At 39.3% G+C, this 14,686-nt stretch overlaps 1 protein-coding gene across 1 annotated transcript; it reads right to left on the bottom strand.

Annotated features, from left to right (window-relative positions):
- Positions 1–469: 469 nt before the first annotated feature.
- Positions 470–8,038, bottom strand: rbm17 (RNA binding motif protein 17). The gene is made up of 13 exons (XM_030779406.1): positions 7,983–8,038; positions 6,603–6,749; positions 6,006–6,122; positions 5,107–5,273; positions 4,880–4,989; positions 4,290–4,340; positions 4,040–4,166; positions 3,655–3,806; positions 3,152–3,211; positions 2,898–2,974; positions 2,543–2,641; positions 2,320–2,392; positions 470–877 (listed from the first exon to the last, which is right to left on the bottom strand). The coding sequence occupies exons 2-13, from the start codon at positions 6,723–6,725 to the stop codon at positions 774–776; spliced, it is 1,260 nt and encodes a 419-aa protein (XP_030635266.1). The 5' UTR covers positions 6,726–6,749; positions 7,983–8,038; the 3' UTR covers positions 470–773.
- Positions 8,039–14,686: the final 6,648 nt, after the last annotated feature.

Below are 14,686 nucleotides of genomic sequence, written 5' to 3' on the forward strand. Positions count from 1 at the left end.
AAAATGTTATTCGACGATTTCTGAAATGTTAACGCCTTCTGTTCATTCAAACAGTAACATGTTTTTTTCCAGGTATTGCAAAATACCACACTAGGAATAGGCAGAAGCCAAATTAAAACTCACGTAACATTTCTGCTAACACATAAGGAACTGACTGGCCGTCAGTTGGCAAGTAAAATAAATGAAGTCATGTCTTGAAGCTGGTCTACAAGGTCAGAAGAAGGGTTTGACAACTGACCAGAAAAATGTGGATTCTGGAAATTTTAGGGATGATGTGACAGGGCTCAAAAAACAAAAGGAGACAAAGTTAAAGGAGAGGGAAGGAACGTTACACTTGTTAGCAACTGAACTGTAAGACCAAAAATTACATCACACCCATTTTCTACAAACAGTGTTTATTTCCAGGGGGTTTTTTTTTCTTTATGACATCAAAGTTTCATCATACCCACAAGAGGAACAAACTGAGATAGCCAACATTCAGCCAATTTGGAGGGTGGTGAAATCTACAAATCAAAACAATTCTTGGTACTGTAGATTTAAAAAACAAAAAAACAATAACAAACAACTGTAATGTCTTCAGAGGGTAAGCGCATGAAAAAAAATTCTGGTTATTTACAGGTATAGCCAAACAGCTGAACTCAAAAAGGTGGACAGAAAGAGAGAGAGAGAGAGAGAGAGAGAGAGAGAGAGAGAGAGAGAGAGATGAATATTTCCTCTGGGCTTTTATTCCTTTTGTCTTTGAGCACAAAGGGAATAAGGTTCTGGTTGTCTCCTCACACTGGCTCACCTAGGTCCAGAACACGGAACTTGTCCAAGTTATAAAAGCATGCCTTCACCACACGACCTCCAAAATACCGACCATTTAGGTCTACCACCGCTGAAAAACACAAAAACACACAAAAGCTAGCCAAGACAAGTCATATACACAAAAGAAACCTTTCATCGATGATGAATCTAAAGTAACGTGCTCAAACACAGCATTCAGAAAGTTCCTGGATAATGAAAAGACAAACAAGCTCAATGTTGTTATCTTATGACAAACAGACAAAGAGAAATCATACAACACATTTGTTTGACTGTGCTTCGCTATTCCCGTGTGGCATTTGCGTCTGACTCACTGCAACTCTAAGTCCAGGGACATCAAGAGCTCGCCTATGGACTCACAGTTCATTTAAGAACACCAACCAAAACACACACACACACACACATTGCAGCAATAACCATACGTTCTGTGTGTGTTCGTGAGAAAATAAATGATTTGATAGTGTCAGTGCACGTGATGACGGAGGATATCAAATACTTGGCTTCCATTCAGGATCCTGTTAAACTATACTGAGATAACATTGGGAGTGAGTCTGCTATCTCTGCTGACATGTGACTTAAAATTTTCCTCTTAACCAGTCTTGGCTGGCAGTGGCCTCATATTCTAAGAAGAAGCTTGAGTGAGCGGTGTTGAACATTGCGTCTAAACCCAATAAGTGTACCTCAGGGTCTGAAATCACAGTGTTAGTTGGAGGTCCATGAACAAGAGGACCTCACTCATCTCAGTAAAGTCTCTTACACCGAAACAGGATATGACCGATAGTTAGTTGTGTGAGTACTCATAATCAGTAATAAAAACAAGCTTAAAAAAAAACCACACAGAGTGACAGGCGTCTTATCGTGATACACTCACTCACTCATTTTCTAAGCCGTTATCCTAAGTAGGGTCATAGGGGGTGCTGGAGCCTATCCCAGCATTCAAGGGGCAAAAGGCAGGGAGACACCCTGGACAGGTCGCTAGTCCATCGCAGCTTACTGTGATACATCACAGTCTTATAGCATTATACTGCTCAGAAAAAAATGAAGTCTGAGCTGACTTGTTTAAACTTGAGTATTTTAAGGCTGTGATCTCAATGAATATCACTGTCAAAACTGATTTCTAAAATGACTGAGGAGTGGGAGGAATGAGTGATTATGATTCAGCTATCAGCATAAGAAAGTGACTGAATATAGAATGTGTGATAGACATGTCGCATAATCGACACATACCTAATCCAGGTTTATGAGAATGGGCAAATTATTTGTTATATAATGTGCGTTCTGTATTTATGACCTGTGTTATGAGTTCTGTTGTAGGGTGCGTATGATATCTGTGACAGTGTGTGAACTGGTTCAGGTCTTCCAGTCCTCCGGAGGATCTGATGTAATAATGTAGGTGATGTAACACCGCAGGGAATGTTACTTTCCTTCTTAATGGAGAAAAGATCTGGAGCACCTGATTAAAAGTTTAGTATGGGTGTATGCGGCCCCACATAATACACTCTAACCTGACCTCACCTTTAATAGCAGACTCGACCCGCTCAAACTCTAGGAATATTCTGACTGCTTCATCGTCTGTCACGCCCGAGATCTGAAAAACACACACACACACACACACACATACACACACACACACACACACACACAATATTTCTTAAAGCAGTGAATTAACACACATAATATTTGGTTGCATTCAACTTAAACAGCATTACTGTCTCCCTTTCAAATACACAGTCCTCACCTCAAAGATGACACACTTGACAACTTTGCCATACTTTTCACATTCTTCTTTAGTCTCTGCCTCCAGCTCCTCATCCACCTCTCCTCTTCCCACCATGTTCTACACAAACAATATTTTGACAAACACACACTTCAGTTGCATACAGTGTAATATTTCCTTAACTGTCCCATCTCCACAAATACTTCATAACTTACTCATACACAGACAAACACAGTTAACCATTCCTTGACCTTCCTATGTCCACTAACATTTCATGTCCTACTCATACACAGACAAACACAGTGAACCATTCCTTGACCTTCCTATGTCCACTAACATTTCATGTCCTACTCATACACAGACAAACCGAGCTTACCCGCAGTAGCACCACCTTGGTAGGGCATTTAAGAATCTCGGTTAGGGGGTTGGTTTCATTTTTCTTGGACGCGTCTCCTAAAAAAACACAGTGAGCAGATATGTCATTCAGAATCTAATCAAATAAACAATAAAAAAAACACACCACGTATTTTCTGCCCTCGCTGTCCTGACAAGTCACGTTAGGCTGCCTGTTCAGATGCCCTCGGGCTGCTTACTCTAAGGCGAAGGAATTTAAATGACTGAAAAACTAACCTGCTACTGCTCCTGCAATACCACCAGGAGGATCAGTTGAACTCTGATTGGATCCTGCTGCTGAAGAGCGCAAATAAAACACACCCAACCACACATACAAACACACAAAGTTAGATCAGACAGGAAAAACCTATGCAAAGTTAAATCCTAAAATACAAAAAAAATCCCATAACCACAACCACAAAAAGGCAGAAAATAGTAAGTAAAACATAACATTTGTTATGTGAGAGATACTTAGAAAAAGAATTCAGGCCTTAATGAGCTACAGTATGTGTGTGTGTGTGTGTGTGTGTGTGTGTGTGTGTGTTCCTACTCCTTTCATCCTCTTTGTTAAGATATGACTGTGTATGAGGTTCTTAAAAGTAAGACTGTTTGAGCAAGAGACTTTATTGCAGAAAGAGGGACTGACATTACAGTGTGTCTGTCAGTAATTACTTGGGAGTGGATGTACCATAAGAAGAATGTGTGTCAGTTACAATATGTATGTGGGTGTGCATCCTCACTTTTTTCTGTAGCCTCTCCTATGATGATCTTGCCACCACGTTTGCTGGTTTTCTCCACGGATAGTGCTGTACTCAAGCCTTGCTCATGTTTTCCCAGGCCTTGACCCTCACGGAATCCATACTTCTGCATGATCTTATGGGCTACGGTACCCCTGCAACACACACACACACACACACACACACACACACACACCATATTGAAGTGTACTTGGGTGTGCTCTCCTCAGGTTAAAGATTCATCTAAGTTTTGCTGACACGTGCAGATTGTGTAATGAGGCTATAAACCACCATAATTGATTTGTATTGATTAAACAACTTTTGGACAAGATAAAAAATACTGACCATGCATTCTGTGTAAATATTAATAAGTGAAATTGGCACTCACCCCATGTTTGCTAGGAAGGAGTTGGTGGGTCCAGGAGGAGAGCGGGGGCGGTCTGAGTCCTCATAAATGGGGGGTGGAATTGCTGCCTTTGGTGCTCGAACTCGACTCTCCTCCTCACATGGGTACACTGAGGTTTTCACAGAGATAGAAAGACACTGTAACTATGACAACTCAAAGAACACACCCCTTTGCATGCATCATTGCATGTAGTGGAAAGTTTGTCTGACATATTTTGTAAAAATCGACTCACAATCTCTCTCGACTAGAGATGTGGGAGGGGCAATCGCAGCGCCACCCATGTCTGTGCAGAGATAAAAGTGCAAATAAGTTTAAGACAACAGATTTTTGCAACGAAAGTCAGTGACTTTCATTGCGCCCCGTTGTCTGCACACAAGTTCATTAAAACGAGTGAAATGACATATTGTAACGCAGATAAGCTGTTGATGACAGATTGTATCTAAGCACAACTTTGATCAGACACCCTTCCTTATCTTGTGAGAGAAACTCTTGTCCTTTTCAGCTCATACTTTCACATGCCTTATGAGGTCATATCCTAGCAACAGCTTGATTCAGTACTGACTTTATGCCATGGAAAGCTCTGTTTCTCAGTGCAGTCAAAGTTCCCGCAGTGGGTATGACTGGATCAATAGGACACATAAAATCACAAAACACAGTTCAATAGCAGAATCCAGGCCCACACAGTGAGTAATGTGGATGAGAAACCTGATGTCTAATATCTAACAATTCTCATTCAAGGGTTCTCTGCACTCAAATCTGATCTCCTTTTCTGAGACTCTTTGAACCAACAGCAGAGAGAAAAGAATGGGAGCATATACTCACTTCTCTTTCTCTTTTCTCTCTCATACTCCTCCTCCTCATCTGACTCTCCCTCTGTTGGAAAGCGAGAAAAGCCACTTGGAGCTCCGCCTTCGTGTCTCTCTTTACGTTTCCTATCAGACCAACACACATGCACACACACAACAACCTCAGCAGATGTTCAGAAGGTACCAAGCTTGACTGATGTGAGAACAAGCTCTGTTTGTTTTTATTACAGAGTTTGACAATACTTTTCTCGCTCCTCGATCTCTTTTTGTCGTTCCTGTTCCCTCTGCCTCTGTCGCTCCTCCCTCTGTCTCTTCACCACTTTCTCATAGTCATTTGGGAACATGGGGTCATACTCATCTGCCAGGGGGATCAACACATCTCCAGAGGAAAAACTGCCCGGTGCGGCTTCCTGACACACACACACACACGACACAGCATAGTTGCTCACATGGTCTTGTCAATCATTCGTACACACACAAAAATCTAGAGGTGATAAATCCCAAGTTTTAAGTTAAATGTGTGTTATACCTGCATATCACTGCACCCTAATGTACAATGACTGATAGGGGCTGCAATATTCCATGTATTCAAATTTTGAATGTTAATGTAGAATATCAAATCTATATTATTGTGGCACACACACACACACACCACACTGGCACTGCACCATAAAATATTCAATTCAATTCAATTCAATTCAATTCAATTGTCATTAACACAATGTGCAGTCAAAAGCGTAAACAAAAAGAGAGCTACAGCTTCATATCATTGAACCCTTAACATTTCTCCAGTGTGATGATGTTTGTGTGCTCCTGCATGTATCATTAACGCAGAGTCTCTGGTGAAACACTGATATATGGGTAAAAGTGAACAGCATAATACACAGGCGTCATTTAGATATCACAATATGATCTTATACACGGGGAACAAGATACGGACCATGAATGATTTAGCCTATTTAAAAAATTCAATAAGCAGGTAAGATGCGGGATAGTACAATGTAACAACTGAATTCCTTTAAATTGCAGATTAAAAGGTTTGGAATGATTTAGGATACAAAACAGCATCACACTTATCTGATCTTATAATTAAAAAAAAAAAAAAAAAACTCTCTCACCCACACTGCCCTTCACCCTCTCACCTTAAGTCCTGCAGTGATATGAGGTGGTGTGTCAGAGAGCTGTCTCTCCTCTCCTGTGTTGCCTCTCTTCAGGTCAATGACAGGAGCCAGAACGGTTGACTGCCTTATCCTCTGACTCTGAAGTGTACACATATAAAACATGTTGGACATTATTCAACCTACATTAGGCTTCTGGATACTTATGGTCATCCCAAATAACAAGTGGGAAGTCGAATTCTGTTACCGCATGTGTTCTTCTACTAAGCGAGTACTGAAACATCTAATCTCCTTTTTACCTAATACCCTAAGAACCTTTTTTTTTTTTTTTTACAGAGCAGTAACACTAGGAAAATCACAATAAGTCAAAACTTCAAACATGCAGCTGACGTGGTGGCAGCCTTGGCTACATCATTACATGACATTTTTGCTCAGTCAGAGTGGAACCCACATTCTCCTAGTGACTACTCACTCAATTTATCAACTTACTGACTAATAAATGTGTGTGTGTATACACACACACACACACACACATACATACATACATATATATATATATATATATGTATATAATGCCAAAAGAACCCTGAATGGTTTTGAGGATGGTGAGACTGTGTTTACCTTTGCCTGTGTGAGTGCAGCCTTCTTCACTTTCAGCTGAGACTGAAGTAGTTTAAAGTTCTTCGACCAGCCCTCAGTCTTTGTGTCACTGGTCGCCACCCCCAGATCATCATAAAGCGACATCTGGCCTCCTACTCAGAGCCAAATCTGCATAACACAACAAAAGCCTCCTTAGAAGACATGGAAAGTGATCTGGAAAGTGGTAGCGGATGTGCAAAATACTGCCCTATCTGTTACGGCTAGAACGCCTTCTAAAAATATTTTAAATGAATCTGAGCAGGTCATGCCAGTCCTAACTCACACAAATACTGACCCCCAAAAAAGAATTTCTCAGGTGCTGCAGCTTTAACAAGATGTTTTAAGTTGATAATTGCCTTTTCAGTCTATTACAATATCTTGCAGAGCTATGTCCTTCAGAACTGTGTAATTTTAGACAGTATCTGCTGCAGTGAGGCTCAAGGTCAATTGCTCCTGAGTGAAAATTAGACAGTGCATCACTGGTATCATTTGCTTTGGATGAAACCATGACAAAAGAATTTTATTCATCCATACGACTGTTTTGGGATGAGTAGGAGCATGGTGCTGACCTTCATGATTTGTCAAAGGATAAGAAAGATAAAGAGATGACATACAAAACTTTAAACAAAATGTGTGACTGATCAGATCGTGACATGGAGCACATTATAGCTGCAAAGTCAGGAGTGGATCGTTTACAGCTACAGACTAACCCGTGGTTACAAATGTCTCACATGACTATACCATACTTTAGTATACATGTACACTCAGCTTTATATTGACTGCAATGCCATTATACTGAGGTGAGAAAAGTAAACTCTGCATGAAAGACCCCTACATACAGTATGACAGTTAATGAAAAATTTAATCTAGAATTGTGTGAAGCAAAACAATTATCTTCACTCGCCCATTACAGAAGATAGCGTATTGTACAGACAGATCTCAGAATAGGCGTAATAAGGCATATTAGAGATTTGTTGAAGAAGCAATGCTCGTTGAAAAAGGAACTTTTTCAAAAGAAAAAAACATGTCTGACCCCATATGATGTACATGACTAAAACACTTTAGCTCTGGTTTTCAACAAGACTAATTAAGAATCAAATGAGTACTTCGGTCTTGCGGGCTTCTCTGCTACAGAAGAGCTGTCCGTCTTACTGTGAGCAATTACCTCATGCAAACAGTCAGTAAATCACAGAAACTGCAGAAACACACACCGAACCAGAGTTAGCATGCTAACTGTTGGCAGTAATGCTATAGCTTCAATTTGGTGGCACAAAATCGCTGACAAGATGATTATATTTGAGGACAAAAACAACTCAGATCGTAATTACTTGAGTTTATCAATTAATGTGTCAATATACTCACCTAATCGACTGATTTTGCAGGCGGCACACCACTTAAAACAACCACACATATGTGTACACTTTGTCGACACAAAAATACGTCATCAAAGAAGGCCAAGCTGGCGGAGCTTTACAACAAACGCAACAAACGTAAAGGTGCGTTCAAGCCCAGGAGCGAATAGGTTTTCGGTAAAAAATCTTTCAAGCTTTGTACGTGGTATTGGCCGGTCAACATTGTTTTAAAAATGAAAAACATGTCCTCGAATCTTCAGTCTGTGGGCTTTCATTAAAAAACCCCTACGTCATGCAGTGCCCAACGTTATTGTTTCTTCTTTCCCGGACATACGTTGTATTAAGTGAAGTAGTCGATTAATAGGTTTGTCGTTACTGGAAGTACGTCCTGTTCTCCTACCATGTGAGCTTTCTCAAACGAAAAAGAATTAAAACGGTAAATACTTGCAGTTTGTTTAAAGTCTGCATATTTCATAAATTGTTTTCCCCCTGGATAAAGAATTAATATATTCCTTCAGTGTAATATTACCTTTATTTTGTACTTGCTGTACAAAAAAGTACCGTGTAAGATTGCTATATCAGGAACCTTTAAATCAGTAACATAACATTCTGACACATGATGAATCAACTTCTCAAAACTCAAGTCAGCGCAAATATGCTTCGGATAAAATGAAAGTGAAACTTTCTGTGGGAATAGACGAGGAGCAAACACTGAGTCCAGTATTACAATGCTTCGATAGCTTCTTCCTTGCCTTATTGAGCACATCCATGTAGGGTCTTCATGCGAGGAGGCAATAGTTGATTTCTCAAGCAGTCGACTGGATATGCACTGCGTATTACATCTTTTAATACTGATATTCATCACGACGGAATATCACATCAACTGTATGAAGGCAAACGGTGAGTACTGAGCTGCTTTCTCGACCTTTTTGCAATACGTTGAGTGTACCGTGTTTAATTATTTCCTTTTGTAAATGTTATTTACTCCCAGCGGCGCCAGGACAGTCCATGTAACGAATAATACACATGCACACACACGCTCGCTCAGTCATAACGTTCCCTTAGATTAACATGCAGCCTTTTATAGTTATGCTGTTGATTATACTTCTAGCGTACTTTCTAGTGTATATCTATGCTATTCTACTCCTATTGCTGCCCCTATCATAACTACTACTCTGCTGTTACAACAACTACTACGGAAAGTGTTCCGTAAATGTGTTGATTAAATTGATTAATTAGGCTACTAATCGAATTTTGTCTTAATATTATAGTTAACTTTATTCCTGGCTCACAGAAATACATTAATTTTAGCAACTCACGGGAAACACCAACAATTTGTGAATATTTGAAGTCATAATGAGTTGTGTTGCATTTTTTCTTGAGAAGAACCTTAATTATTATACAATTTTTGACATGTTTGTTGTGAAATATTGAAGCATTCTTGCGAAGAGGTAAAAGATATTGAAATCCTCCCAACAGAGTGCATTTTAGAACTTGACCTAACCCTCACTGTGCCCGTTGATTAAAACCTTAAAGGTTGATTGAGGTTCAGATCCAGTGTTTGCCGCAGTAATGGGAAGATTTCATTCTGGTATTCATGAGGAAGCACTTGATTTCATTTAACAGTGCTTAAGGGGGACCGTTTTAAGTAAATAATATTGGCACCACAGAGTGCTCCAGCTGTTCTTTGAGCACAAAATGTTCATAGCTAGGACCAGTGTGATTGCATGCTTCCGCAGAGCTTCTTCAGAAATTAGCCCGCCCAGATGTTGGATTTTCCCAACATCCTTTTTTTTCTAATGTAAACCAAATGCTACATTGATCTTCAGTTTGTAATTTACTTCAGCCTTTTGGCTGACCTACAGCTGCTGACTCTGGAATGATTTTCTCAAAAAGGCAGTGTCATGGTGTGTCGAAGCTCACTCTTTTCACAGTGTCAGCTGCAAGAATATTCAAAAGCAATAAAATGTTCTTATGCACTTCCTTTTGTTTTTGCCATTTAAAAAAAATGATGCTGGAAGCCTTCAGCAGCTTATTCTTTGGTATTTGCTTCTCTTTAGTTTCACTTAGTAAAAGAGAAACAGCTTTATTCTTCCTGCAGTATTCAAATCAACTGAACTACTGTGACTGGCCACAGGTGAGAGCTGTTTAATGTAGAATGTACCTTGATCAAATCATTGGTTGTGCCTGGGCTATATTGGGTCTGTTGTGATAGAGAGAGTGAAGACTTAAGCAATCAGCAGTTTTGTTGATTCTTAGAAAATGTGAAGAATGTTGTGTCATTAAACAAATGCAATGCATTTTGATGTCTGCTGTGGTAAGAGCAAGGTTTGCAGTATTGATATCACAAACACAGCAGTGACTTCTGTCCCGTTAGCTTTTTTACCATTTCACATAGTAAAATAGAGAGCTAAGCAGCTCTGGGGAATGACACTCCCCTGTTGATGGATGTCTGAAAATACAAGACTGAGCTAACATGATAGTTTGTTGGTTACTGATGGTAACTGGATGATTCTTCAGCGAGGGGAATGATAAGTAATTCACAGCTATGGACTAACGTGACATCAAGATTTTTGGTGTCTGGTCTGCATTAGCCTTTCACAGATGTCTGAATGTGCCTAATGAATGCCATGAGTGCTGAACTGACAGAAGCGGCAATGGCCTGTAATGTGATCCTTGAGCCTTCAAGTGTAAACTTGTTATGAAGGAATAAAAAAAAGTCATGCAGGAATTCACTTACAAGCTGAAGAAATGGCAAGGACATAAGTGAACCCCATTAGAACTTTCTTAAATGCTGCAACTGCAACAAAATGAAAGCTCCAATGTCACATCCACATGTTTTAGTAGGCCACATCAACTGAACAAAACACACTCAGAGGAAAAATGGGTGAAATATGGGTGAACCAATGAAACTGTAGACAGGTCCTATCTACTTCACCTGATTGGAGCACTGGTGGCATTGTGGATTTCTAGACAAACAGTGTTTATCAAACAAAGTTTGATAAGAAATCCCAATTTATAGGATTAGGAACATGGCTGTATCCTGGAAACTTGCATGTTGGATGGGAATGTATGAATGCATGTATGTGTGTGTGGAGGAGGGTGTTTGTATGTGTTGTTTTATTGCCATTGATACAAATGTGTTTTTCCTTGTAGAGGCGTGTGAAGCACCACCAAAAATGACACATACCAAGTCACTGAAGCCTGCCCTATACCTACCAGGCTGCAAGGTGCGTCTGTGTTGTGAAGATGGCTATGTAAGGCAGGCGGGGACATCGAACCTCATTCATTGCACCGGCACTCATTGGGAAAATCTAAAGGGACCAACTGCCCTCATATGCAAACGTAAGATTTTTTTACATATATCTTCTGAAAAACTCGCCTGCTGTCAAAGTCACAAAATATGACCTAGATTCATATGTCCCCACCCATCCGATCATTGTGACAACCTGAAAATAGCCCAGTCCCAAACAGCATTCCAAAACATGCTTTTTATTCAACTAAAATGAAGTGGGGTTTTTTTTCAACCAGGAAAAATAGTAAAATCTTGGAGCTCCAGGAAGTTGCAAGCTACAAGATTTTTTTAAGCCGGCTTGAACAATCAAAATCAGCCTTATCCTTCTTACATGTAATAGATTCACCACATGTTTACATTGTTCAAGGAACATAGCTTCTTTTTATACACTTCATCAAGGTTTTCCCAGACTTGCACAATATCTACATTCTGCTTTCAACAATGCTATTAGAAATTGCATGAAAACTGAACCACGGAATCTATTTGAAGTTTTTAAACTCAAAAACAGTTACAGAAAATAAATTCTAAATAAATACCCTAGAAGTTGTGAAACACCCTCGACAAGCCATTATGGACTGTTAACAGATGATTCCTGTCCAACCTGAGGAATTCTGCTATGACGACTAGTTCACTCATGGGCATAAAGTCTTACCTTAAATGACTCATGACTTGTTGTAAGAGGAGCTTTCATCAAATATTGACTCTGGAGGTCAGACACACATGCTTTGTAATTTACTTTTAATGAGTATGCACTGTGCTCATAGTAGTGTGTATGTGGTAAGCAATGTAAGAAATCTTGGTGTAATACATGCAGAGTTCTTTTATGGGTTAGCATAATGTGAAAACTGCATAACTGTGAAGACTTTCAGCAGTTAGTGTATGTCAAATGTTACTAAGCAAGAAACAATTAGTCAGGTGCAGCCTTACAGTGTCCTGGATTTGTTGTGCTGGTTGACAATAATTATCACTATATTATTGTACGGAGTGATATACTGATGACATGAGGAGGCAGATGTTGATGTGTCAGTCTTGTAGGGTTGTGTCAAGATATTTATGTCTCAGATATTGTTTTTTTGTGGGTTTGTTTGTTTTGTTGTGTTTTGGTCACATGAATTCGTTGAGAGATGTTTTTTAATGTGAATGTTTCCATGGAAACACCGTTCACAATTGATGTAAAGTTGATGTTCAGCCTAATAACAAACTGAACACATGACTGGGGTTAAAGATACCCAAAATATAAGGGCTGACACTAGGCCCAGGTGAAACCCATACACCTTGTTATGGAGAGTTTAGTCTGAGCTCATCCGTTACTACATGACATCTTCTGAATACCTATGGATTGATCTGAGATGACAGTACAGAATTTTAACTTTTGTTTAGTTTAATGTTAAAGAACAGTGTTTAGATATTTACATCAAAAAAATATTCCCATGTTTTGTGAATTTGTTCAACCAGATCCCAGAGGTAGTGACACTGGCAAAAGCAAAACAAGAGTATGACACTTCAGTGACTTAAGAAAGTAAATAACAAGTCTATAAACTGTCATCTGTTATTAAAGGAGCATATATTGCTTATACTGTTAAGTCATGAGGTTGCTGTTGATCATGAATTGAAAAATTAATCCTTTAGTAGCAGTTTTTCCATAGCTATATACCTACTATTAGAATTCTTCACCTAGCCATGACAGGTGTGATGGCATAGACTGCAGTTTTAGTTTATTATGATTTGCTATATGTGGATTGATAAATTAGTGGAATTATCAATTATAACATCAATAATGATTTAAACGAATTCTGATTTTGCATTAATGGCTTTTCTTCAATTTTACAGTTGATCCACAACCACAAAATCGAGCAAGTGGTAAGTACTGTCTGACTCTCTCCCTCTTTAGTTGATTATCTGGGTCTCTAGCTGTATCTCTGTTGGGTTTGTGCATATGGTTTTTGTTCTGCTTTCTTGTGATGCAGAAAGGAAGTGTGGCTGTTGGAAAATCTAAAGAAAGCACTTCAGTGATTGTAGCACTGTTGCTAAATGAGGGGAGCAGAAAAGGACATGCTAACCTTTTCTCTGAGTCATGACTAGAAAATGCCTGAACAAAAGCTGTGTTTGACATACAGTAAACAATAAGCACATAAATACTTAATGATGTCCACAGTGTACAGTTTTGGGAAGCTGTCCAGTAACTCAGATTTGTGAACTATCGTTGGAAGAGGTCATGCCTTTGTAGGTACCATGGCCCTCTTCTGGCTGAGATGTGCCATTTCTATTTCCCAACCGTCACACATCTTTCCTACATTACTTTCCATAGAGCAGAGTGAAACCATAAGGACAAAGCAGACAGAGAGAGAGAGACTGAGGTAGATTTCTGCAAGACATGAACACAACCTTCTGTATCGCAGCAGTTTTTTTTTGTTTTGTTTTTTTAATTTAGTCACATTTTCTCCATGTTCTGTTTGCTCTGAAGACACTGGATGTGGTGTCATTAAACCCTGTGTTCCTGAGTACCTGTATATACCAGAAACTACAACGCACACAGTGCAGCAGGACCCAGTGGAGAGCACACCAACAGCAACCACAACAGGCAAGACAAATGTGTGAGTTTCAGGCTGTGTGCATGTATGTATGTGCGTGTGTGTGTGTGTTATGATAATATTATTTCAATGTTGACATCCTCATGACCCACAACAGGATTCACTTCATTTACAACATCCACAAGAATCACACGGAGAACCACAGGTACAGGGCAGAAGCCTGAGACACCAACCAGTACAATTTTTCCCATCCTGCCGAGCACCTGGGCTACAGTGCCAGACACAGAGTCATATAGAGAGAACGTGTCTACATCTGTGTCTCTGACAGATTCAACCCAACCAGAGTTCAACAGCACCAGCACAATTGGTACACTGTTGTTTTTAAGTCGTTTAAGTCTTTATGATTAATGTTTAGGTTTCAATACCACGTATGGTTGAATTATGTTACAGTTTTAGAAATATTTGGTCTGAAACACACACACACACACACACACTAACGTACTAACACCCACACCAGCACTCCTAGTTAACAAGAGATACATACTCAACTGTGAATCAAGTCACATAAACAACTGTTTTATCATGATCATTTTAAAATCACCATTTTATAATGATTTACAAACATATTTTAATATTTATACAGAATTGATTACAGTATGCTCTTGGCTCCATATGTTAAGTAACTATTGCTGAATATCTGTCTTTCTTTTACGAAGTGTTTCATTATCATGTTATTACTGTGTTCTAACCTTTTAAAATAACATGGCAGAAATGTAGGATTTGTTTTCCATTCTCAAAATTCAGTGCTCTGCAGTTTCTTAACATATTGTATTCTGTTCATCTCTTCATGTAAAAAAAGTTGTATAAAGTTGTTTTTCTGTTTTTATC

Source organism: Chanos chanos, chromosome 1 (assembly GCF_902362185.1).
Source record: "Chanos chanos chromosome 1, fChaCha1.1, whole genome shotgun sequence".
Lineage (NCBI taxonomy): Eukaryota > Metazoa > Chordata > Actinopteri > Gonorynchiformes > Chanidae > Chanos > Chanos chanos.